This window comes from Microcaecilia unicolor, chromosome 6, assembly GCF_901765095.1.
Source record: "Microcaecilia unicolor chromosome 6, aMicUni1.1, whole genome shotgun sequence".
NCBI classification, from domain to species: domain Eukaryota; kingdom Metazoa; phylum Chordata; class Amphibia; order Gymnophiona; family Siphonopidae; genus Microcaecilia; species Microcaecilia unicolor.
Window position 1 is genome coordinate 175,442,395 of NC_044036.1, and position 26,683 is coordinate 175,469,077.

The 26,683-nt window shown below is 43.7% G+C and overlaps 1 protein-coding gene across 2 annotated transcripts in view; it reads left to right on the forward strand.

Moving 5' to 3' along the window:
* Window positions 1-4,349: 4,349 nt before the first annotated feature.
* The window catches only part of LOC115471856 (inter-alpha-trypsin inhibitor heavy chain H4-like), a 148,816-nt gene continuing 126,482 nt past the window's right edge, over window positions 4,350-26,683 (forward strand). For both annotated transcript variants that reach the window (XM_030205730.1, XM_030205731.1), the window contains exons 1-6: window positions 4,350-4,457; window positions 6,534-6,694; window positions 17,989-18,093; window positions 18,776-18,938; window positions 21,699-21,809; window positions 23,392-23,523. In XM_030205730.1, the coding sequence (XP_030061590.1) occupies window positions 4,383-4,457; window positions 6,534-6,694; window positions 17,989-18,093; window positions 18,776-18,938; window positions 21,699-21,809; window positions 23,392-23,523 (747 nt within the window). In that variant the 5' untranslated portion in view covers window positions 4,350-4,382. The remainder of the gene's footprint in view (window positions 4,458-6,533; window positions 6,695-17,988; window positions 18,094-18,775; window positions 18,939-21,698; window positions 21,810-23,391; window positions 23,524-26,683) is intronic.

Below are 26,683 nucleotides of genomic sequence, written 5' to 3' on the forward strand. Positions count from 1 at the left end.
CGCTCATTCTGAAGCGCCTGTAGTGTTGAGTGTTGAATATTTTTGGTGCTGGATTTTTGGCACTATTTATAGAATCTGGCCCTAAGCATGAAAATGTACACACAGATTAGGGGAATAGAGAAAATAACTTATTGGATTTCATTTTGTGTCAATTTAAATATATTCATTTCATTTTCAGAAAGACATTGATATCTACAGTGTTCATGTGGACTGCCGAGTTTTTTCCCGATTTGCTCGCACTGTTATTACGAGCAGAGTGGTCAACAGAACTAATGAATCTAGAGAGGCATTATTTGAAGTTGAGTTGCCTAAGACAGCCTTCATCGCTAACTACAGCATGTATGGATATTTTGTACTCTCTCATTTACATTTCTCTTTTTTTATTAATTTTATACAATTTTCCAAGAACAAGTCTTAACAGAAAAGATGATTATTCTCATATTAATTTCATATTTTTAGCAAGCAATATTTATCCAATATAACATAATTCTTCACTCATCTATAGTCCACAATGTTGAGGGCAACTCTCAATACTTAAGAAAATAAGTAATTCTATCTCTACAAACAGTTATTAGAGGCTTGAGGGAGAGATTGCAGATTAATTAACATAAATTACAGAGTTGACGTAATTACAATTCTTCAGTGTGATTTAGGTGTAGTCACCATTTTAGAATCTAAGAATGTACTTAACTGTTTATCATTTTAAAAAAACATATTTAACTGAGTTCAGGTTTAATACACATTTACACGGGAAATTTAACCAAAATAAAGCACCCAATTGCAAATTTAAGAAATTCTTGTCTTTCATTTTTATTTCTAAAGTTGTGTCTGCAAAGACATGCAAAACAAATTGATGTGCCTTGTCAACATCGTGGAAAAAAAATCATAAAAGAGTTAGGGGCCCTTTTACAAAGGCACGGTAGGCTCCATGCGTGTGCAGTGTGTGCCAAAATAATACTACCGCCAGGCTAGTTCGCCCCCTGGTGGTAATTTCAGATTTGTTCCTGTACATAAATGCCCTTGAGATATTTAAACATTTCTATCATGTCTCCTCTCTCCCTCCTCTCTTCCAGTGCATACATGTTGAGGTTCATAAGCCTGTCCGTATAATTTTTGCATTCAAGACTGCTTACTAATTTCGTAGCCGCCCTCTGGACCGACTCCATCCTGTTTATATCTTTCCGTAGGTGCGGTCTCCAGAACTGCATGCAGTACTCCAAATGAGGCCTCACCAGAGACTTATATAAGGGCACTATCACCTCCTTTTTCCTGCTGGTCATGCCTCTCTTTATGCACCCAAGCATCCTTCTGGCTTTGGCCGTCGCTTTTTCTACCTGTTTGAAAGCTTTAAGGTCGTCAGACACAATCACCCCCAAGTCCTGCTCTTCCTTCGCACACTGAAGCACTACACCCCCTATACTGTACCGTTCCCTCGGATTTTTGTGACCCAAGTGCATGACCCTGCATTTTTTGGGATTAAACCTTAGTTGCCAAATATCGGTCCATTCCTCTAGCTTCGCTAGGTCCTTCCTCATGTCATTCACACCCTCTAGGGTGTCCACCCTATTGCAGAGTTTAGTATCATCTGCAAAGAGACAAACCTTACCAGACAGCCCTTCCACAATATCGCTCACAAAGACGTTAAAAAGAGCCGGCCCTAGGACCGATCCCTGCGGTACTCCACTGATGACCTCCTTTTCTTCAGAGCAAGCTCCATTTATCACCACTCTCTGTCTCCTACCATTCAACCAATTTTTTACCCAATCAGTTACTCTAGGTCCCACACCGAGGGCACTCAATTTATTTATCAGTTGCCTGTATGGAACCGTGTCAAAGGCTTTGCTGAAATCCAAGTATACCACATCAAGCGCCCCTCCCACATCCAACTGTTTGGTCACCCAGTCGAAGAAGATAGTCAGATTCGTCTGACACGACCTGCCACTAGTGAAGCCATGCTGCCTCGGGTTCCGCATTCCATGTAGTTCAAGAAATGTCACAGTCCTCCTTTTTAGAAGTGTTTCCATTAGCTTACTCACCACCGAGGTCCGACTGACAGGTCTGTAATTCCCAACCTCCTCCTTACTTCCACTCTTGTGCAAAGGAACCACATCCGCCCTTCTCCAGTCCACCGGGACCACTCCAGTTTCTAAGGAAGCATTGAAGAGGTCCGTCAGCGGAGCCGACAGAACCTCTCCGAGTTCCTTAAGCACCGTCGGGTATATCAAATCAGGCCCCATCGCTCTGTCTACTTTTAGTTTGGCAAGCTCCTCACGAACACAGTCCTCTGTAAACGGGTCTTGATCTACCATACATCCCTCTCCTTTAGCCTTTGTTTTCTGTAGCCCTACCCCCGGTCTTTCATTTGTGAACACAGAGCTAAAATAATCGTTAAGCAGTTCAGCTTTATCCTTATCATCTTCCACATAGTTCTCTCCCTCAGCTTTGAGCCTCTCAATGCTATTATGGCCCTTCCTCTTGTCACCTACATATCTGAAAAAGGTCTTGTCCCACATCAATAGCTTCAGATTGTGGAATTGAAGTGTAGAGTGCTACTGTGGGGTGGAGTCATGGATAGTCTCACCATCCAGTAGCGTAGGAAGGGGGGCGGTGGGGCGGTCCGCCCTGGGTGCACGCCGCTGGGGGGTGTCGGCGCCTCGCTGGTTCCTTGCTCTCTCTGGCCTGGAACAGGTTACTTCCTGTGCCGGGGCAGAGAGAGCAAGGAACCAGCGAGGCGCCGACACCCCCCAGCGGCGTGCACTCAGCGGATTGGCCATCCCGCCCGCCTTGCACCGCCTTCCAGGTATGTTCTCGTGGGGGGGGGGGTTGTACTACGGAGGGGGGAGGGTGCGTCGCGCTGCACCCGGGGGGGATGCACAGCGGCGACCCGCCCCGGGTGTCAGCTGCCCTCGCGACGCCACTGTCACCATCCCCTAAGGTTGGCCCTGTTTGAGTACCAGCACCTTATATATATATATATATATATATATATATATATATATATATATATATATATATAATATTTTAAAAAACACTGATTAAAAACAGTTCTGGCACGACAAATGTGACAAAGCCCATAGGAATTGAATAGGCTTTGTTGTATTTGCTGTGCCAGAATTGCTAGCTCAGCTTTATAAAAGGAGCCCTAACTAAGATATTTAGCACTTAGCTGCGGCTGCCTAAGCAAAACTGGACAAAGATAGGACTGTGCTTTACATGGTCTAATTTGTCCAATTAACTTAGGGCCCCTTTTACTAAGCTGCGGTAAAAGGGGTCCTGCACATGCAGCAGCATGAGTTTTTACTGCATGCAGTCCCCTCTTACCACAGTGGGTAAAAAGGTGGAAAAATGAAATGGCTGTGTGGTAAGTTCGCACTTGCTGCACGGCCATTTCGATGTGGAGCATTTACCATCACCCGTTGAGGTGACAGTAAGGGCTCCCGTACTAACCCAGCAGTAACTGGGCAGCGCACGATGCTGCCGATTACCGCCGGGTAACCCCCTGTGGAAATATTTGTTCAATATTTCCACTAGAACCGGAAATGGTGCACACTGGGGGTGGAGCTACCCCCAGCACCCGTGTTGGGGCAGTTAAGTGCTGACTCCGCCCCCAGACCACTTACAAAATAGCCAGCTTTGCTTTTGGTGATCAGTGCTGATATCAGCAGATTGCGTCGCACAAGCGATTTAACTGGCCAGGAACCTCTTCTGCCTGGTTAAATCACTTTAAATATTGACCCCCAAGGTCTAAAAAGCAAATGGCAAGAGTCAAAAGAAGTGAGGGTCTAGAATGATGCCAAAGGTTCTGCTGCAGTCTGAGATGGAATGAGAAATATATCTAAAAGAATGAAAAACTAAAGAGAGGAGAAAGGGAAGGAGGAGCTAAAGAAAGTTTTTCTTTAAGCATGTAGTTAGACTCTGGAACTCGTTGCCAGAGAATGTAGTGACAGCAGCTGGCCTTACGGAATTTAAAGGGGGTCTGGACAGATTCCTGAGGGAAAAGTCCATTGAACATTATTAATTTTTTTTTTTTTTTGGGGGGGGGGGGGGGTTGGTTGCCGGGTTCTTGAAGCCTGGATTGGCCGCTGTCGGAGACAGGATGCTGGGCTTGATGGACCCTTGGTCTTTTCCCAGTATGGCGGTGCTTATGTACTTATGTAAGCAAAAATAAAGAGAATCTTTTTGAGACATTGAGTACATGCAATGGCTTATATAATTTAATATACTGCAACTTCATTACATAAACAGCGAGCACACTGTGATAAGTAGCTTCAAAATAAGAAGTTTAATATTTAAACAACATGTCTACAAACCACCTACATGTTAGTTAGTGATTAACTGAGTGCCAGAAAGGAGTTTCTCAATTTTGTGCCTGCATTTCCAAAATGGATGGACAAGTGTTCACTGTATTTCTGGCAATTTCATCAATCTTACTTCCATCAAATTCTTTTGCACGCAAGGTATTGGATTTCATTTTTTATATATGTTTTATATGCTATATTATGTGATAAGGATGACAATTTTCAGAGCCACTCCCTCCGTACATAGAGCACAATATTCAAAGCACTTATGCTCCTAACTTTGAGAGCTATACTAATAAATTTACCTCTTTGAAAATTTACTAGGGCTGAGTATATAAATTTTTAATCATAATTTCACTAAACTCTTAAATTTAGGGGTTTAAAAGGTAGGTGGCAACAGGGGTGAATTTAGGGCAGGGAAAAGAAGTTAGGAGCTTAGCACTGATTTTCAACACTAGGCTCATTAATCTAGGCAAATGAATGGCAGGCCTAAATTTGTAAGCATAACTTTTAAGCTTCTAAATTAAGATTAATTTTCACTTGAAAAGTTAAGCTCCTAAATTTGGCTGAAAATAGGGCTCAAATTTAGGAGGCTAACTTGGAGCATAAATTTAGGAGCTCAGTATTTTCCAAGGTTATCAGAATACTAAGGGGTCCTTTTACAAAGTTGCAGCAAAAGGGGGCCTGTGCTAGCATCAGCGTGTGTTTTTGACGAGCGCCAAGGCCCCCTTTTACCGCAGTGGGTAAAAGGCAGGTCTCTTTTTAAAGAAATGGCTGCGTGGCAAGTGCTTCACTTGCCACGCAGCCATTTCATGAGAGAGCACTTACCGCCATCTCAGGGATCCCATGCTAAACTGGCGGTAACCGGGCAGCGCGCAGCACTGATTGATTACTGCCAGGTACACACTAGTGCTATAAAAATATGAATATAAATATTTTTGTAGTGCCGGAAATGGTGTACACTGGGGGGGTGGTAACTACCACCGGGCTGCTGTGGTAGCCTGGCAGTACTTCAGTTTTAGTCAGTGGTAAGCCCATGTTGGGCTTAATGCCGCTTTGTAAAATGGCCCCTGTTAGGCGCATAACTGTAAATTAGAGCTAATTAGTGCAAATTAACTCTAATTATAGGTAATTATTGATTATTAATGCCAATTAGCATCTAATTTAAGTAAGGAGTGGAGTGGAGGAGTGGTTAGAGCACTGGTCTTGCAATCCAGAGGTGGCCAGTTCAAATCCCACTGCTGCTCCTTGTGATCTTGGGCAAGTCACTTAACCCTCCATTGCCTCAGGTACAAACTTAGATTGTGAGCCCTCCTGGGACAGAGAAATATCCAGCGTACCTGACTGTAACTCACCTTGAGCTACTACTGAAAAAGGTGTGAGCAAAATCTAAATAAATAATAAATAAGTAAAGTTATGTGCATAACTGACAGTGGTCTACAATGTGTGTATGCAATTTTGCACACTACAACCAGGATTCTAGAAAGATCACTGAATTTTGTGTACCAAATTTTGATCTTGAGATGTGCACACAACAGAATTAGTTAATGAGCCAATTAACTACTACTTATCATTTCTATAGTGCTACAAGGCATAGGCAGCGCTGCATTAACTGGCAATTTTTTAGATTTGCGCACATTTCTGTCTGCGTGCTATTGTAGAAAGTAATGTGCCAATATTGTCTAGCGCACAGCCCAAAAGAGGGCATGGCCATGGGAAGAGCATTCCCATAATTTAGTTGCAATGTTATAGAATTCTTGGGTTGCATGCTCAACTTGTGGGATTTGCACCAGATTTCACTTGGTATAAGTTCATGCGCCTAAAGTTGTTGGCACTAAGCACTTTTCTATATAGTGCACCCCATGCCAAGCACCTTTTATGGAATACGAATTCAGTACAGATCTTTCCAGTGCCTAACTTTCAATGCCATTTAATGAACTCAGTCCTAAGCGTGAAAATGCGTGCCCAAATTAGGGGGATAGTGGAAATAGGTTATTGGAATGTTTCTCAAACCTGGTCCTGGAGGCACCCCAGCCAGTCAGGTTTTCAAGATATCCACAATAAATATTCATGAGAGAGATTTACATGCACGGTCTCCAAATCTCTCTCATGAATATTCATTGTGGATATCTTGAAAACCTGACTGGCTGGAGTGCCTCCAGGACCAGGTTTGAGAAACACTAGGTTATTGGATTTCATTTTGTGTCAATTTAAATATGTTCATTTCATTTTCAGAAAGACATTGATATCTACAGTGTTCATGTGGACTGCCAAGTTTCTTCCCGATTTGCTCGCAGTGTTATTACGAGCAGAGTGGTCAACAGAGCTAATGAATCTAGAGAGGCATTATTTGAAGTTGAGTTGCCTAAGACAGCCTTCATCACTAACTACAGCATGTAAGGACATTTTGTACTCTCTCATTTACATTTCTAAAGTTGTGTCTGCAAAGGCATGCAAAACAAATTGATGTGCCTTGTCAACATCGTGGAAAAAAATCATAAAAGAGTTAGGGGCCCTTATACAAAGGTGCTGTAGGCTCTTTGCGTGTGCAGTGTGTGCCAAAATGAGACTACCGCCAGGCTAGTGCGCCCCCTGGTGGTTATTTCAGATTTGGCGTACACCCATACTGCCGGGACAATTTATTTATTTATTTCTTACCATGTGCAGCGTTTCCAGCATTAATTGGCAGATGGCACGCACTGACCTGTAGCACTTGAGCTCTTACCGCTAGATCAATGGGTGGTGTTCAAGGCTCAGGCCGAAAATAGGCGCATGCTGGTTTCAATTTCACCACAGGCCCTTTTCCTGGCACATTGAGAAAAAGCCCTTTTTCCCAGACACGGTAAAAACTGGCCCGGCATGCACCAAAAATACGTGCCCACACTATTGTAGGTCATGTTTTGCCACGGCTTAGTAAAAGGACCCGTTAGATTCTTATAAACACTTTATTTTATAAAATTGAATATGGTATTTTTTTAGAAGGTGATGATATACAGCTAGTGGTTCTAGTGGTGGAGTCTATAAAGTTGTTTTTTTTTCTTAATCACTGTATTGCCACTTAATAAAAACTCTCAGTCTTTTAATCTGTTTAAAACAGAGATTTGGGGGGGGGGGGGGGGGGGGTTAACCAGAATAGTAAATATTGATGGTTTAGAAGTCCTTTATACAAAATCAGGGTAACTGGAACATTATAGGAGAAGTCTGTTAGTGGGGGTGCACTGGACTCTCATTAAAAGCATACATTAGGAAGTGACCAGAGCTGCTTATTTTTATTTATGTAGATTTTGCTCACACCTTTTTCAGTAGTAGCTCAAGGTGAGTTACATTCAGGTACTTTGGATATTTCTCTGTCCCAGGAGGGCTCACAATCTAAGTTTGTACCTGAGGCAATGGAGGGTTAAGTGACTTGCCCAAGATCACAAGGAGCAGCAGTGGGATTTGAACTGGCCACCTCTGGATTACAAGACCGGTGCTCTAATGCTCTAACCACTAGGCCACTCCTCCACATTCCATGTAGAATCACCAATAAGCAACATTCCATGTACAATCTTTAACATTTATTTATTTTATTTATATTTTGCTCACACCTTTTTCAGTAGTAGCTCAAGGTGAGTTACATTCAGGTACTCTGGATATTTCTCTGTCCCAGGAGGGCTCACAATCTAAGTTTGTACCTGAGGAAATGGAGGGTTAAGTGACTTGCCTAAGATCACAAGTCGCAGTGGTGGGATTTGAACCAGCCACTTCTGGATTGCAAGACTGGTGCTCTAACCACTAGGCCACTCCTCCACTCTATTTTAAATTGCAGGCACTGCAAAGGTGGACCTAATGTCTTGCCAAAAATGAATTTCAAACATTGTCATTGGTCATGTTGGCCTAGTCTCTGTTTACTAAAATGCACTAAGAGGTTAGGACGGGATTTAGCACATGTTAACCATTGGCACCGGCCTGTGCTAACAACTAACTAAAAATAGCCAGTTCAGTAGAACTCCCGCATTAACTGCTTAGCACAGGATGGGGCAGGGACTGGTCAGAGGATGGGCAGAAATTGGGCATGGACTGTACATTGCAGTTAGCACACTGTAATTAGTATGTATTAACTGTCACCTGCTTGAACCGTTAGTTGGTTAAAGGAACAAATAGAAGTTTAAAAAAATCTATTTGTGTGTCTGATATTGGCAGCTGAGGTACATAACCTATCTCATGTCCAAAGATGAAGACTCAGGAACAGTGTCAGAAAATATGTTTTTTTGTGGAATGGGTGGTGGATGCCTGGAATACTCCTATGAAAGAGGTGGTGAGGCAGTGAGCAAAAGAAATTGAATAATTCTGAGAAATCATATGAAGGGTTAATTTTGTTTAAAGGTGCTCAGATATTATTTTAAATTCTCAGTTCTGCTAGCAAGTGAAGGAATGTTATCTGGTTTAAGTTATTTACATTTGCTGGGCTGGGTTAGAAAGGTCAGACACAGGAATTTCTTTCAACCTTGTGAGGGATGGATTGCTAAGCAAACACATGTATTCTATTATGAGCCGGTATATAGCAGGCTGTTTGTTTAGGATTAGTTTAAAATGCTTAGAAGAAATACTGTTTAGAGAGAGGCAATAGATTAGTATTTACAAGTTTTTGATATTTAGAATATGTTTACTCTGTGTAGTTAAATGTAGAATGTCTGTTAAATTCTGTATTACTCTTTGTCTGCTGTTTAAGACTGCAGTTGAGGAGATCAACATGTGGTTAGACTTATCTGCAGTTCTGGCTGGTTTAATATATAAGCTGATAGGTGAACGAGGTCAGGGCTAGTTAGCTCTCGTCTCCTTGATTAATTATAAGCTAAGTGTAGGACTGGGTCAGTTTGAGGAATACCAAACCTATGTAACTGATATTTCAAAAGTAATGATTGGTTGAGGCAAGGTGACCAATCTATTCCTTAAACCAATTGGGAGTAAAGGGGGCTAGGCTAGGAGGAGGGCTTAGGACCCTATTTAAGTAGGAGCAGAAGCAGTTTACGTCAGAAGGAGCTCAGAAGAAAGGAAGAAAGCTGGAAGACAACAGGAGAGACAGCATAAGAAGAGAAGCAGCTGGGACAAAGACACAGAGAGCTGAGAGAAAGACACAAAGAGCTAAGAGAGGAGAAGAGAGCTAGAACTGATGTCCTGCTTTGTTTGCTGGCAAATAAAGAAGATTTCACTCTCATTCTGGTGTGTGCTGTCTGACTCCTGAAGCATCACAAATTCCTATCCCAATTCCTGCAACAATTCTTGGTGGCAGCGGTGGGATAAATCCTGCATTAATCCCAGCACCCAACTGACTGGAGAACATTTGCCGGGTATGTATTCTGTATTTTGTATTGTAATCCTAGCTAGGAAGTTGTAAACCAGCCCCTCAAGAAAGAGGGAAGGAGAATCTGATCAATTCTCAGCAAAGGCCCTAGTACCTTCTAGTCGCGGGGACTAGAAGCGAAAACGCTTGAGCTTATCTGTATCTGAGAAATTTGAAATTGTTGGGTGGGATTTTCTGTATGGGATGTGTGATGCTTGAATGTTAGAAGAGTGCAGACCTCTTACTGCATTCTCAAAAACTCCTTCCCTCTTTGTGTGTTGTAACTGTAAGCATTATGGGTGGGACATCATCTAGAACAATTGCTACCCCCCTAGATTGTATGCTTAGAAATTTCAAAAAAGGATTTTTAATTAATGACTATGGACAGACTTTAAGCTCAGGTACTTTAAGAACCTTGTGTGAAGTTGAGTGGCCATCTATGGGAGTGGGGTGGCCCCCTAGTGGCAGCTTAGATATTGAAGTAATCCGGAAGGTCTACAGCATAGTAGTAGGAGGACCAGAATATTCTGAACAACTCCCTTATATAGATTCCTGGGACAGCCTTGTGACTGACCCTCCCTCTTGGTTGAAAACTTATATGGGATCCCCAGTAAAATTCATGTTAGGCCGTGTTCAAAGAAAGATTAGAAAATCTAAACTAGAAGAGGGAAAGAGCCCTAGGAAGCCTACCACCCAATCGGTGGCCTCCGCCCCTACCCTGTCTGAGAAACCCATACTCTCTGATGACCCCTCAGACCTTGAGCCGCCACCTTATGGCCCATTGTTGGGGTTCCGTGCCGCCCCCAGAGATCCACGCCACCCAGCCCAAGCCTCTCCAGCACAGGCTTCTCCGGATAGTTCTTCCCCTCCTGTGCCAAACCTGCCACACCCTAGGTTGGACTTTTCACCTGGCCTCTACCCTTCTGTGCCAAATCCTCTCCTGTTAACCTCTGAAGACCCGTTTTGGGTTCCACTCCCTGACTCCTCAACTCCCGACAGCCCAGCCTCTCCTTCTAATACCCCTACCCACTCATCAGGGGCCCGGCATCCCTTTCAATGGACTGATTCACCTGTGACCACCTCTCAGTCTATGAGTACCCCTCCCCATCCCTCAGGGGTTCAACACACCTCCACTGAATGGGTTAGACCTGCTGCAATTACCTTTGAGCATGATAGGAGGGTAGCTCCTAGCTCTACCTCAGGTTCCATTCCCACCTCCTCGAGAGTTCTGCCACTTCGTCAGGTAACTACCACTCGACCGGATCCTAATAATCAGGGTCAGGTTATACAGGCACAGGCCTATCAGTATGTACCCTTCACAACCACCGATCTCCTGAATTGGAAGACGCATTATCCCTCTTATACTGAAAAGCCTCAGGCGGTGGTGGACCTAGTGACTAGCATTATGGCCACCCATAACCCAACCTGGACTGATTGTCAACAACTTCTCCTGACCCTCTTCACAACTGAGGAGAGGCGGAAGATTTTGCAAAATGCTGAGGCCATCACGCGAGAGCGTGTCCCCGGGGGGATACAGGACCCAGAGGGATGGGTTAGAGCTCGGTTTCCTCGCGCAGCTCCAGATTGGGATCCGAATGATGGGCAGCACTATGAACTGTTGTCTGGCTATTGCCGGGACTTACTGGAAGGTATGAGGAAAGGCATAAAGAGGCCCATTAATCTGGCAAAGGTCTCTGAAATTCTCCAAGGGGCAACTGAATCCCCTGGGGCCTTTCTAGAGCGACTAATTGAAGCCTACAGAACATACACCCCATTTGACCCTGAAGCCCAAGAAAACCAGAGAATGGTGAATAGCGCATTGGTGGCCCAGAGTATGCCAGATATCCGGAAGAAGTTGCAGCGTCAGGAGGGATTCGCAGGGATGAATACCACCCAGCTAATTGAGATCGCAACCAAGGTTTTCATTAATAGAGATCAGGAGGTGCGCCGAGAGGCTGACCGGAAGATGCAGAAGAAGGCCGACCTTTTAGCGGCAGCCATTACTAATTCCACTCTTAATCGAGGTCGACCTCTAGCTAATGGGAAGCCAAAGTGGGACCCCGGACCACCAGCCAGGCTCCGAGATTCCTTCAATCAATCCCGGCCAAGGGGGGAGAATCCCAGACCAAGATTGGAGAGGGATCAGTGTGCCTATTGTAAGGAAAGAGGGCACTGGAAAGATGAATGCCCCCAGAGGCGCCAGGGACTGAGAAGGGGACCAGGAGATCGAGGAAGCCGAGGCCGAGTTCGAGAGGGAAGGTATGAGCCTCCTGAATCTGACATCATCGGGATAGCCGAGATGGCAGAATGGGACGAATAGGACAGACCGGGTTCCTACAAACTGGGCTCCCAGGAACCTATGGTCAAGTTAACTATAGGGAGCCGCTCAATTCCATTCATGATTGATACAGGAGCGGAACATTCTGTTGTGACGGAGCGATTAGCGCCTGTGTCTGGAAAAACTGTCCGAGTGGTGGGTGCCACGGGGGTGCAGAACCGGAGGCCCTTCCTGACAACCCGTAGATGCCAATTGGGCTCACACATAGTCACTCATGAATTCCTGTATATGCCAGACTGTCCAATCCCTTTGTTAGGTCGAGACCTGCTGTCCAAGCTTAGGGCCCAAATTTCCTTTGACTCTGATGGCCAGACTTCAGTCTCCTTTCGGCCCCCAACATCCAGCCCTAAGGGTATACTGAGTTTCTGTTGCCCTCTTGAAGAAGAATGGCGGCTGCATCAGTCGCAGGGCCAAGTTGACCTACCCCTGGCAGACAGCTTTCAGGTCAGTGGGGTATGGGCAGAAGATAATTCCCCAGGGTTGGCCCGAAATATTCCTCCTGTACATGTAGACTTACTTCCAAGTGCCCGGCCAATCCATCTTCGCCAATACCCAATTCCCAGAAAGGCTCTGGAAGGGATTCAAGCACATTTGAATCGTCTGTTATCCCATGGAATTATTCGTCCTTGCCAGTCTCCATGGAATACGCCACTATTGCCAGTTCAGAAGCCAGGGACTGAGGATTACCGGCCAGTCCAAGACTTACGAGTGGTTAACAAATCCACTATTTCATTACACCCTGTAGTGCCTAATCCATATGTCCTGCTAGGATTGATACCTTCTGGAGCTACCCATTTCACAACACTAGATTTAAAAGATGCCTTCTTTTGTATTCGGGTGGCCCCCGCCAGTCAATTGCTTTTTGCCTTTCAATGGGAAAACCCAGTAACAGGAAGGAAGCTTCAGTATACATGGACCCGCCTGCCACAGGGGTTCAAGAATTCCCCCACTATTTTTGGGACAGCCCTAGGACAAGACCTTAAGACTTTTAAATCTGAGCCTTCCAGGCGAGTTTTACTTCAGTATGTAGATGATCTCCTGATTGCAGCAGTGACTCAGGAAGAGTGTTTTGAGGCTACCAGAGAATTGCTGGAGCTACTCTTGGATGCAGGCTATAAGGTCTCACGCTCAAAGGCCCAACTTTGTCAGTCAGAAGTGAAGTATCTGGGCTTTTGCATTTCCCAGGGAAGTCGGAGATTGGATGCTAGTAGGAAGCAAGCAGTAGCTGCAATTCCCCAACCCAAGTCCAGAAGGGAAGTTAGGGAATTTCTGGGAGCAGCCGGATTCTGCAGAATTTGGATTCCAAATTTTGCATTGATGGCGAAACCCCTATACCAAGCCACAAAGGGGGGTGAAAAGGAACCATTTGAATGGGGATCTACTGCTCAACAATCCTTCATTGCCATAAAGAAAGCCCTACTCCAAGCCCCTGCGTTAGGCCTTCCTGATGTGGAGAAACCTTTCTCATTGTATGTCCATGAGAGACAGGGGGTTGCTCTGGGTGTGCTGACCCAGATGATGGGATCCTGGCAGAGGCCTGTTGCATACCTGTCTAAACAGCTGGATGGAGTGGCTAAAGGATGGTCAGCCTGCATGAGGGCCATTGCAGCAACAGCCTTACTGGTCCAGGAAGCTGATAAGTTGACCTTGGGGCAAGAACTGGTTGTTAAAGTCCCCCATGCAGTTCTCACCCTCATGGAGTATAAGGGCAACCACTGGTTTACAAATAACCGCATGGTTAAGTACCAAGCTAGTTTGTGTGAGAATCCACGGATACACCTGGAAACAGTGGCTACATTCAATCCCGCCACTCTTTTGCCAGCATCTGAGGGACCACCGGATCATGACTGTATCCAAACCATGGATGAAGTGTATTCCAGTCGACCAGATCTTAAAGATGTTCCATGGAGGGACCCAGATGTAATTTATTTCACAGATGGAAGCAGTTATGTGGAGAACTCCAAGCGACTGGCAGGCTATGCTGTGGTGACAGAAGATAAGGTGATAGAAGCAAGAGCCCTGCCCCAAGGAACTTCAGCTCAGAAAGCAGAACTTGTGGCCCTCATACGAGCTCTGGAGTTAGCAGCAGGACTGGTAACCAACATTTATACTGATTCCAAATATGCCTTCACAACTCTACATGCTCATGGAGCTTTGTATAAGGAAAAGGGACTCATAAATGCTGCAGGCCAACCTGTTAAGTATGGACCTGAAATACTTCAGTTGCTAGAGGCTGTGTGGGCCCCTAAGAAGGTAGCTGTCATTCATTGCAGGGGACACCAAAGAATAGATACTCCAGTGGCCCGAGGGAACCGCCATGCTGATCGGGTGGCCAAGGAAGCTGCTCGAGGACCCCCAGCAAGTACTGTGACCCCCCTGTTCCAAATTCGATTGCAAGAATGGACACCTATGTATACCCAAATGGAAGAGAAATGGGCTCAAGAAGAAGGTGCAGTAAGGAGACCTGATGGCTGGTTACATCTCCCTGATACCAGAGTTCTGGTGCCACGCCACCTAGCTTGGCCTGTAGTGTCTCAAGCTCATGACCTATCACACTTAGGGAAAACAGCACTAGCCCGCCTACTCAATCGAGTAGTGGTGCTGGAAGGATTGGATAGTCTGGTTGCCACTGCCTCTGCCCGATGTACTCTCTGTGCCCAGAATAATGCTCGTCAGGGACCCCGTATTCCACCAGGAGTTCAGTTTAGAGGACTAACACCCTTTGAGTCCCTAGTTATAGACTTCACAGAAATGCCCAGGAGTGGTAGGTTCCGATACCTCTTAGTCATGGTCTGTACCTTTTCTGGGTGGGTGGAAGCATATCCTACAGTCACTGAGAAAGCCACAGAAGTAGCTCGAGCCCTCCTTAGGGATGTCATCCCCAGGTATGGACTGCCTCTTGCCATAGGTTCAGATAATGGTCCCGCCTTTGTTGAAGCTACACTTCAGGCCCTGTCCCGCGCTTTGCGCATTACCTGGAAATTGCATTGTGCCTATCGTCCCCAGAGTTCAGGGCAGGTTGAGCGGGCAAACAGAACCTTGAAAAATAGCCTAGCAAAGATTTGTCAGGAAACCCAATTGAAATGGCCACAGGCACTGCCACTAGCCCTTTTCCGTCTCCGATGCACTCCAACTAAAGGAACAGCCCTCTCTCCCTTTGAAATTGTGTATGGGAAGCCCCCAGCCATTTTACAGGGAATTAAGGGAGACATAGGGATTTTAGGGTCTGCCCAGGTGCAGGAGCAGGTAGCCCTCCTGGGTAAGATAATTTCTGAGCTTCAGTCTTATGTGAGAGAAATAAACCCTGTCCCCTTCCAGGCTCAGGTACATTCCTTCCTGCCAGGGGATAGAGTTTGGGTGAAAGACTGGAGGCTCCAGCCTTTGGGGCCCCGATGGAAAGGACCTTTTACTGTTTTGCTTTCTACCCCTACAGCTGTGAAGGTCGCAGGGATAACTCCATGGGTCCATTGGTCTCGAATTAAGTCTGCTGACCAGACTGAGCCCAGCACGGATCAGACGGAGCCTAAACAGTGGAGAGCAGAAAGTGATCCAGCGGAGCCATTGAAGTTGCGCCTGACCCGAATCAAAGAATCTACTAGCTGAAAAGAAGGGTCAACTGCATACTGCAGGAGCGGCTGAACTTCGGCTTCATACTGAGACTCTTTCTTGCCTGATTCTGGCTTTCTTGGAATTTGAAAGCTTGATCCTTGTCAGTTGAGGGTCTATCCCAACTGGTATAAGAACTCAAAGACTGAGAACATTATATGAGAGTAATCTGTGATTAGCACAGACTGTTGAAATATTACTGCTTAATTAGTTTGCTGTATTTGTTTTAGATTAGGAAGAAAGAAAATGTTATTCCTAGTTAGGACCACTATAATCTCCAGAGTCTGAGTTGTGAGACTTATCTCTGCATAAGCTGATTTTAGTCTCAAAGGGGGGGAATGAGGCAGTGAGCAAAAGAAATTGAATAATTCTGAGAAATCATATGAAGGGTTAATTTTGTTTAAAGGTGCTCAGATATTATTTTAAATTCTCAGTTCTGCTAGCAAGTGAAGGAATGTTATCTGGTTTAAGTTATTTACATTTGCTGGGCTGGGTTAGAAAGGTCAGACACAGGAATTTCTTTCAACCTTGTGAGGGATGGATTGCTAAGCAAACACATGTATTCTATTATGAGCCGGTATATAGCAGGCTGTTTGTTTAGGATTAGTTTAAAATGCTTAGAAGAAATACTGTTTAGAGAGAGGCAATAGATTAGTATTTACAAGTTTTTGATATTTAGAATATGTTTACTCTGTGTAGTTAAATGTAGAATGTCTGTTAAATTCTGTATTACTCTTTGTCTGCTGTTTAAGACTGCAGTTGAGGAGATCAACATGTGGTTAGACTTATCTGCAGTTCTGGCTGGTTTAATATATAAGCTGATAGGTGAACGAGGTCAGGGCTAGTTAGCTCTCGTCTCCTTGATTAATTATAAGCTAAGTGTAGGACTGGGTCAGTTTGAGGAATACCAAACCTATGTAACTGATATTTCAAAAGTAATGATTGGTTGAGGCAAGGTGACCAATCTATTCCTTAAACCAATTGGGAGTAAAGGGGGCTAGGCTAGGAGGAGGGCTTAGGACCCTATTTAAGTAGGAGCAGAAGCAGTTTACGTCAGAAGGAGCTCAGAAGAAAGGAAGAAAGCTGGAAGACAACAGGAGAGACAGCATAAGAAGAGAAGCAGCTGGGACAAAGACACAGAGAGCTGAGAGAAAGACACAAAGAGCTAAGAGAGGAGAAGAGAGCTAGAACTGATGTCCTGCTTTGTTTGCTGGCAAATAAAGAAGATTTCACTCTCATTCTGGTGTGTGCTGTCTGACTCCTGAAGCATCACAAATTCCTATCCCAATTCCTGCAACAGTGGTAAAAAAAGAAAACAGTAGCAGAATCCAAAACGGTATGGGATAAACACTAAAAGATCCTTAGTAGCAAGAGGATGGAAATAAGTACTGGCTAATCTGTCTAGAGTAGCACTTACAACCCAAAAACATCAAGATTGCATTGGGCTAAACTAAATCAAGACTTCCTTATGAGAAAACATTGAGAGCTGTCACTTCCTCTCAAGAACACTCCCTCACAGTGTCAGGGCCACCTTAAATCCTTATTCCCCTCCAAGGGGAAGTGACATGTGAGGGGTGAAGCCATGACCCAGGAAGTATAAAAGGCCAGGCCAGAGCTAGACTGAGGAGGCCCAGAGGGAATCAGTGGTGTCTACTACTGATGTTCCACCCTGAAGCTGAGAAAATGTAACCACTACATTCAGACTGGTAGCGCTATAGAAATGATTTATAGTAGTAGTAGTAGTAGTAGTAGTAGTAAGTAGGCCAAGTTCAGCTTAAAGCCTTGAAGCATTTTTGTTTTATCCTGGCCATCTGTAGGCTAGCCTTGTGTACCTGTTAGAGACTGTGCTGGTATCTCTAGATCCAGAGACCAGTAAGAACTGTTGCTGAGAGAAAGATACTCATGTATGCTGTGGCCATGGAGGAGCAGGTCACCCGAGGATACTGTTATATTTACAGAACTAGTTTTGAGTATTGATTCTTCCTTTCCTGTGAAGTGAACAGAAGCCCTTACCTGTCACCTTTAATAAATATTTGTTTTCACTGTAACTTGCTGAGTGTGTGTGGCTTGTCTTACCTGGTCCCATGGCCTGCCCTCACTCATGATACCACATACAACTTTAATAGCTTAGGTGAGGGACATGAATAAAGGGAAGTGGGTGTTGGACTCCATATGAAAATCTGAATGATCATCTAGCCAAAGTGGACAAACAGCTGCTAGGCAGACTAAATAGGGACATTTTGGTCTTTATCTGCTGTCATTTACTATTCTTATATGCTAACTAAAGCAGTGATTTTTGCAATGAGGGTCTTATTTGGCTTTAAGTGGTCTTATGTGATATCTTTGCAAACACTGGATTTCTGATTCGTTCTTAAGCATTACTGAGTGATCATCACGCTATCAATATTATCATCTGATTTCAGGACCATCGATGGAGTTGTATACCCTGGAACAATAAAGGAAAAAAAGGAAGCCCAGCAACAGTATGACACTGCAGTTTCTCGGGGACAAAGTGCCAGCCTAGTTAAGTAAGCCACAATCCCAGTTTTCTACATTTATAAGACTGTCATAACTTTCATTGCTAGACCTATTATTTGCAAGGAAAGTCCCTCATGAGAGAATCCTGAGAAAATTAAAAAGCCATGGAATAGGAGGCAATGTTCTGTAGTGGATTACAAACTGGTTAATGGATAGAAAACAGAGGGTAGGTTTAAAAAGCCGGGTGCTGTAACAAGTCACTTGGGTACTTTCATATTAAGATAATGATGTCAGCACTGTCTGCATTGTTGAGAAGTCTGCGGTCATTTGTATGTTTGGATTTTGCATCAGGACATGTGTGCTTTCCTTTTGAAAACTACCTAAAGAAAAAGTACCTGCCAAAATTTGCATCTAGTTTTTCTGCGAGTACCTTTTCCAGCAAAAACAATAGGCACAGATTTTGTAATTAAAAAGCTACGTTCAATGTTGAAATTTCAGCCCTAACCATGGCCCCAGAGAAGCTTCCATTCAACGCAGGTACAAGTATGTGTGTTGTGTTTTACCTGCAGAAATGGCTTTAAAAATTGTCCTTTTCTTTGAGTAGGAACAACCCTCCTCTCCAGACATAGGCAGTACACTTAAAATACTTTTCCTCTCTTTAATTGGAAGCATTTTATTTTAGAGTAGATAAACCAAAAGAAACAATAAAAATGGAATTGTCTACATTTTCAGAGCTACTGGAAGGAAAATGGAAAACTTTGAAGTTTCAGTCAACATAGCAGCAGCTGGTAAGGTTGTATTTGAGCTTGTCTATGAGGAACTATTAAAGCGACAGCTGGGGAAGTATGAACTGCTTATCAAGGTCAAGCCAAAACAGCTTGTCAAGCACTTCCAGGTAAATTCAAGTCAAACCCCTTCCCCTCCAGGAATCAAGACATGGTTGAAATCACTGGCATCTACAATGAATGAGATTCTAGTTAGTAGTAGGGATGGGCAGTCGCAAACAACGACATTCCCTCTCGTTTCCTGTTGCTGACAAATGAAGAGGAGCAGAATAAAAAAACATGTCATGTTTTTTCGTTTTTCGTCTGTCATTGCAGAATGTTTGCCCTGATATGGCTAAGGATGATATTCAGCCCACCATGTGGTTTGCTAGCTACATGGGGGGGGCTGATTAGTGGCCATGGCCAAATCAACCATTGCCAAGATCCAGTCTTCCTCCGTGATCAACTCCCCTTTGTGTAAGCCCTCTGATTTAGGCTCTCCCAAGCACAAACCCCACCCCCAGATTATGCCCCCTTCCCCCACAAAGTCTACCTGAATACCCACCGAGCCTATCTGAATATTTCTGATGGTCCATTGGGATTGTGTGTACATACGTTTGTAAGTACCAAAATTGTGCCTAAGCTTCATTCTGCAAATATCCACTTAACTTACATAGCGTTTACTTCCAGGTTCCAAGGGGGGATGAACACATAGGTGGAGCTTGGATGGGGCATGGGCGGGGCTCCATCTTACACAAATAATTTACAGAATGCTATAGGTTCCACAGGTATCTGTGGCATTTAGTTGCCAATACTTACACAGATTCTATATCGGGCATAAGTGCTTGCACCTAAGAGCCTACAAATGTATATACCCAGTTACAGTAGATTCTATAACCTAATTGTCACCACCTTGCTCTAGAACTGCCCTTCACATGCATAGCTATGAAGCTTAATTTATGACAGCATTATTCTGTCCTGACTTAAACAGCTCAAGTATACATATAGGGATCAATATTTAAAGGGGTTTAACCAGACAGGAGAAGCTCCTGCTTGATGAATCCCTGCTGAACTGGTCGGCTGATGATATTCAGCAGCACGTAATCAGCTAGGTTAAGGACGGTCTGGGGGTGGGATTTGTGGTGATATTCAGACTGTTAACCAGCTAAGTAAGCGGATAAAATTAGGACAACAAAAACACTGTCCTAACTTTATCTGCTGAGTTAACCAGGCACCGGTCTGAATATCAGCCAGTGTCTGGTTAACTTCCAGGTTGCAGGAACAACAACAAGGAGAACCTCCATGTAGAGAGTCCAATCAAAATAAAAGTAGAAGGTTGACAATGGACACTCCAATATAGGAACTAGTGCTTAAAAGTCGTTTTACTGGGTGCTAGTACAGCAGGACCTGACACGGTCCGTGTTTTGGCGTAATAAACCACCTGCCTCAGGGGTCACATATTCTAAAAACATATAAAAACATAACATCAATCATTACATATAAAATAACACATCTTACATTGTTGCATATTGCAAATACAAAGCATATTAAAATCAAAAAACAATTTTTTGTGCACATGCACTTAACAAATAAAACCACTTGTAAAATATAAGATAACAGCAATGACAGTAGAGATTAAAAAAAGTATATCTTATATAATAAAACGCACCTCCAACATTCTGAAGCTGACTGCATGACTGAGGCATTCCTGCTCTCTGTATCCATCTCCTGAATTGACATCACGTACTTCCGGGTTCGTCACAAGCAGAAGTGACCAACCACACAAGGTTTCTCGGCTTCAGAATGTTGGAGGTGCATTCTATTAAATAGGATTGGTCAGTTCCTTGAAGCACAGCCAGAGCTCAGTGTCCTGCACAGTAACGACACCAGAGAGAGAGAGAGGGGGGGGGCCTGACACCAGAGAGGGGGGGGGAGGTATCTCTATCACACACACTCTCTCTCTCTCTCTCTCTCACAGTCAATGTCTTTCTTTCTCTCTCTCACTCTCACACACTGTCTCTCACACACTCTATGTCTCACACTGTATCACATTCACTCTCTATGTGTCACACAGTCACTCACACACTCTCTTGGTCTCATACACTCAGTCTCACAGAGAGTCTGTGTCTCACACACACTCTCTCTCTCTCACACATTGTATCTGTGTGAAACACACTCTCTCTCTCTCTCTCACACTGTGTCTCACATACGCACTTGCACACACTCTCATTCTCACACACACACTCTTTCTCTCACAGACACACTCGCACCCAGACTCACTCTCTCTCTCTCTCTCTCTCACACACACACACTCACACATTCACTCTCTCACACACAGTCACTCTCACATACACTCTCTCAAACATACACACTCCGAGGAAAACCTTGCTAGCGCCCGTTTCATTTGTGTCAGAAACTGGCCTTTTTTAACTAGTATGATAATAAAAAGTATAGAGGGGACTGCATTATGAAAAATAAAATTATATCTCAAATTTGAACATTAGAAAAAAGTCAAATCTTTTTTATCTCCATTGTGATTTTCATTGATTTCAGTTCCATGTTGCTTCACTAATCTGGATATTCAATGCTAGAGGTTGGATATCTGTTATTAATTCAGTCTGAGGCTGTGAGTGGCTTGACAAGCCGTTTACGTCTGTGGGCTGAATATCACCACTCTCCGTACAGCTGGGTGAAATGCCCTCTCTGGTCACCAGCACTACTTGGATAGTGTCTGAGCTGTCAGGGTAAATTTTCGGTAGCATTATTCATATAGGAGGTGCTTCTATATAGTGGGTGTTCACATTTATGCACATTTGAAAGTTGCAGTGCCTTCTTACTTTTATCTCACACTCCAGGCATGATTATCATTTTCATTTCTTTTATCGTTTCAGATTGATGTTCATATTTTTGAGCCACAAGGCATCAGTTTTGTGGACACTAGCAGTACGTTCATGACCAATGATTTATTTGAAGCTATCACAAAGTCGGTGAATGAAACCAAGGTATTGTGAATGTTACCGCTAAGCCCACATTGTCACACGTGAGGAATCATTTCAAGATTACGTTTTGTTTGACCCAGTAATTTCTTCCTGTTCGTTTGGGTTCTCAGCTGATTTGGAATCAATCTCCACTAGGACTAAGACAGCACAAATGAATATTCAGTGGCACAGCTGCTGTTTAAACATGTAACTTACACTTTTATATGTAGTTTTTAGTGGCACCTTCCAGATAAGTACTAACTTTGAGAATCCACAAATAACTAAGGGGCCCTTTTACTAAGCACGGATGAGCGTTTACATGCGCCCAATGTGTGCCAAAATGGAGTTACTGCACGGCTACCACGTGGCCCTTTTAGTAACTTCATTTTTGTCCTGTGTCCACTATGCGCACCCAAAAAATATTTTTCATTTTCTGGTGCCCGTCAGTTACATGCGCCAAGTGGCATTTGGTGTGTATAGGTCATTACCACTTGGTTACCACGTGAGACTTTGCTGCTAGGTCAATGGCTGGCGGTAAGGTCTCGGACCCAAAATGGACGTGCGGCAAATTTCATTTTGCCGCACATCCAGTTTCGGCAAAAATTTAAAAAAAGGGCTTTTTTACAGGAGCACTGAAAAATGGATTGTTGTGCACCCAAAAACCCACGCCTACACTACCACAGGCCATTTTTCAGTGCACCTTAGTAAAAGGATCCCTAAATGGATAGTTATATGTGTAAAGTTAGATCTGCTATTTAAGCATCACTACTTAGATTTAAAAGGTAATTCAATATGAAGCCTCCTAAAATTAGGCAGCAAGTAGACACGTAAATGACTAGAATTCCATCATATTTACACATGTGTTCACATATGCACGTAAATGATCATTTTCGGCTATAAGTGTGTGCATATCATCAATAGTGCGTACGTTGCAAGTGGGAGGTACATGGGCAGGGCACACATTTACATGCAAGCATTATAAAATCCTGTAATCTAGATGTGTAAGTGGTTGTCCTAAGATCTGTTAGGCTGATATTCTCTAAAGAAACGTGGTGTCTACCTTTCTTTATAGCATAGACTCCAAAGGTGCTTACTTGCCACCTAACAATCGCTGCACTGTTATTACCCTTATCAGCTATGCATTCAGCACTTGAATTTGGACTCTGAATATCTAAACATTTCTGCCACCCTTGCTCCACCCCTAAACTATGCCCCTTTTAAAAATGTACAACTGAGTATTTTACTAATAAAACAACCAGTTTGCACATACCAGTGCCAGGAATTCTTTTAGAAAAAGTACTTGGTGGTATAATTACTTTTGAATATCAATCTGATGAGTTTTCATTCACAGCCGCCCTGAATTTTTTCATTATTTTATTTTTCTCCACATCACATCCAACATGATGATCATGTACTGTTTTTTGTCTCTCTCTCTCTCTCTCGGCATGGCGGTGAAAGCTGTCTCTGCAGTATCCCCAGCCATTCCAAGTAACAGAAGCTGACCTCAGGAGTCAAACTCAAGTGTCCTGTATGACACTGTGTCGCCATGCTATTTGTCCCTTCTGTGTTATTTCTAGCCTACAATTTATTTCATTTGCTTTTATAGGCTCATGTTTTATTTAAACCAACAATAGATCAACAGCGTAAAAGCCCAGATGGGGAAGAGAGTCTCATTGATGGAGACTTGACCATCAGCTATGATGTAAAAAGGAGCGACATGTCAGCCAATGATTTACAGGTATTTAATTTAATATCAGTGCTTATATTTTGCTCTGTTAAGGATTGCCAATAGAAAAGAGACTGGAATCTGTGTTTGGATTGTTAGGGATGCAGGAGCTTTTCCCAGCAGCCTGGCTATTCTTGTGCAATTTAGATGTATTCAAGGCAATTCTATAAACTAGATGCCAACATTTACGTACATGTTTAAAATACTAGCACATATGCACATATGTGTATATGCCAGCACGTCACTAAGTGCTATTCTGCAAATAGTCACATAACTTATCTAGCATGTATGTGCATAGGGGACGCACATAGACAGGGCTCCCACTTAATCACATAACTTACCCACATAACGTATAGTGGTCTGTCTTTTGCATTGGATGTTAATACTTACACCAGTCATGTTAATATTCTAAAAGGGAAAGCAGGTGCCTATATTCCTTTACAGTACAGGCTCCTACTGGGCACCCCCCAGACATCTAATTTTAAGGACCCTGTTACAGAATTTCCACCATTGTTAGATACAGGAAAGAGACAAAAGAAGTCATAATTCTGCAACAGAAATAATTATTTTTGTAGAAAATGAATTCCATTCAGGAGCAAAGGGTTGGACTGAAGTAGTAAATGTACTTTTCCACCTGTCTTTCCAAACAATGTTTAAGACAGTTCACAGAATTATTAATATTCAGGTCCCTGTCAGGAGCTTATATTCTGCACTGCTGACAGACGAGGTGAGGTGTAGTGTAGAAACAATGCTCTGGCTTCAGAGGCTGTTTAGAAAACTGATTTTTGTGACTCCTTCCCTGTTGAGTGCATGTTTTGAAAGGTTTTATGTTTACACAAAACACGTGTCTTCTTGTGTACCTTCAGATCATGGCCTCTTCATTAACAGCACCTTCACATAGCCAAATCCAGAGGAGAAGCTAAGTCAGGAATATTTTAAAATATATTTTGTTTTAATTTCATTCAATCTCTATTCGCTATTTCATAGCATGTAATAATCAAGAATATTGGACCAGATAATGAAAATGGCTTAATCAAGCAGGAGAGACTTTCGCCCAGTTAAACTTTACTGAGCTAGTCATCTGACAATATTCAGCGGCACAGAAGTGGTTAGTGCTGCTTAATATTGCCTGTGACCACCGAAACACTGCCTTCTAGTTGGCTTATGATGGTTTTTTCCCCATAGAAAGGTATTTGCTCCAGTGGCGTAGCCACAGGTGGGCCTGGGTGGGCCGGGGCACACCCAATTAAGGCTCAGGCCAGGGGTGTGCTGGTAAATTGTTAACAGGGGGCTCTCTCTCACCAGCAAAGTAGAAGAGAATTCAGGAGGGGCCCAAGCCCACATTTTGGGATCCATTTGTTAAAGTAGCCATGAAGAACCGGCTCCCAAAGTTCTTAAAAACTTAACAAACGGCTCTCGAGAGCCTGTGAGAGCCTGCTCCAGCACACCACTGGCTCAGGCCCACCCAACAGTAGCACACATTTTGCGGTAGCTGGTGGGGATCCCAAGCTCCGCCAGCTGAAGACTTCCCCCTGAAGGTAATGAGAACACTATTCTCCATGATACTGGCACCTGCGCATGCTCAGTTTTCAGCGCATGCCTGCTGCACACTACTAAGGTGGAAAGAAGCTTTTTCCCTCCAGCTGAGATTTTGTTTGGTGGTGGGTGAAGGGGAGGACACTTGATGCCCACCCACTTCTTGCCTAGGCCCACCCAAAATCTGTTGTCTGGCTACGCCCCTGATTTGCTCAATAGTTTCAGGTTAGCGTGCGTCAACGGGCATCCTCTTCCCTTCTCAGCAGTGTGTTGAGTACTGTATAATTTACCTTTAACTGACCATTGCACTTGAGTGGGGAGGGCAGATTATTAAGGGCAGCCAGGAACCAAGCAGTTGAAAGAGAGTGATAAACAATGAAGAAAGCAATCCTTTATTATTTTAGTGGATATATGTTGGGGTAGAGAAGAGTGTAGAATGCATTTTGACTTGACTAACTAGTCATTCATTCATTATGTGTTAGATTTTCTAAAAGGTGCAATTGCATTACCACATGTTAGCATACAATAACATGTGTTATTTACTGCAGGTCTCATTTTATGCGCTGTGACCTCTTTACTAATAATGATCTCTAATGACATTAGCACATAATAAGGTGGTAGCGCAATCTAGTAAAACAAGCGTCTATTTTACCTCTTCCTTATATTTGAGTTAAGCAATCACTTTTCCTAGATAAGTTACAATCATACATACATGTGGAGGGGCATTTTTGAAAGGGCATCCAAGTCAGAGTAGAGACATCCAGCTCATAACATCCAAAATGGATGTCCATTTCACATGTATTTTCTAACAGGAAATACATGAGATGTATGTCCATGTGCTGAGGACATCCAGCATGAACAGCCATTTTACAAACTAGAATGCCCAACATATGAGCTGCAAAAAAGCAGGGACGAGGATAGCTGTCTGGCAGCATTCTTAGAAGAATGGCCACACAGACATCACTGCAGAGCAGAGGAGTAGCCTAGTGCTTAGTGCAGTAGACTTTAAACCAAGAGACCCAGGTTCAAATCTCACTTTAATTCTTGTATTTTGTAATTGTGAACCCTCTAGAATAGAAAGATATGTACACAATTTCAATAGCCTTCAGGCTTGCAGGTGGTTTATATATTTAGGTACAGTAGGTATTTTTCTGTTTTTGGAGGGTCCACAATACAAAAAGTAAATAAATGAATTAACATAGGATTTGAACGAGTCCCTGGGTTTACAGTTCACTGCACTAACCACTGGGTTACTCCTCAGACTTGTTTCTTACCGTGCTAAAATAGGAGCTGAAGCTGTCATAGAACTTGGTATCCCCTTTCAGTTTCACTTTCAGAGAAGAGGGAGGGGGCAGCAACCACTGGGGGATTAAGGAGATGTCATGTCTTAATCCTTCCAATGGATAGCTACTCATTCATGGGCAGATAATCGAAAACCCTGTTCAGGGGGGCTGGAGATCTGGTGGGTCTCCAGCCCCCTAACTCCCCTAGCATCCCTTCAGATGTCCCTGGCGGCCCTTCCCCACTCCCTGTATATATGGTGTGAAGCCCTGCCCAGCGCATCCCAGGATGCACTGGGCAGGGCTGGGTGCCGCTATTTTCAAGGCGGTGCCGATGGAAGAGGAGGGAGGCCACC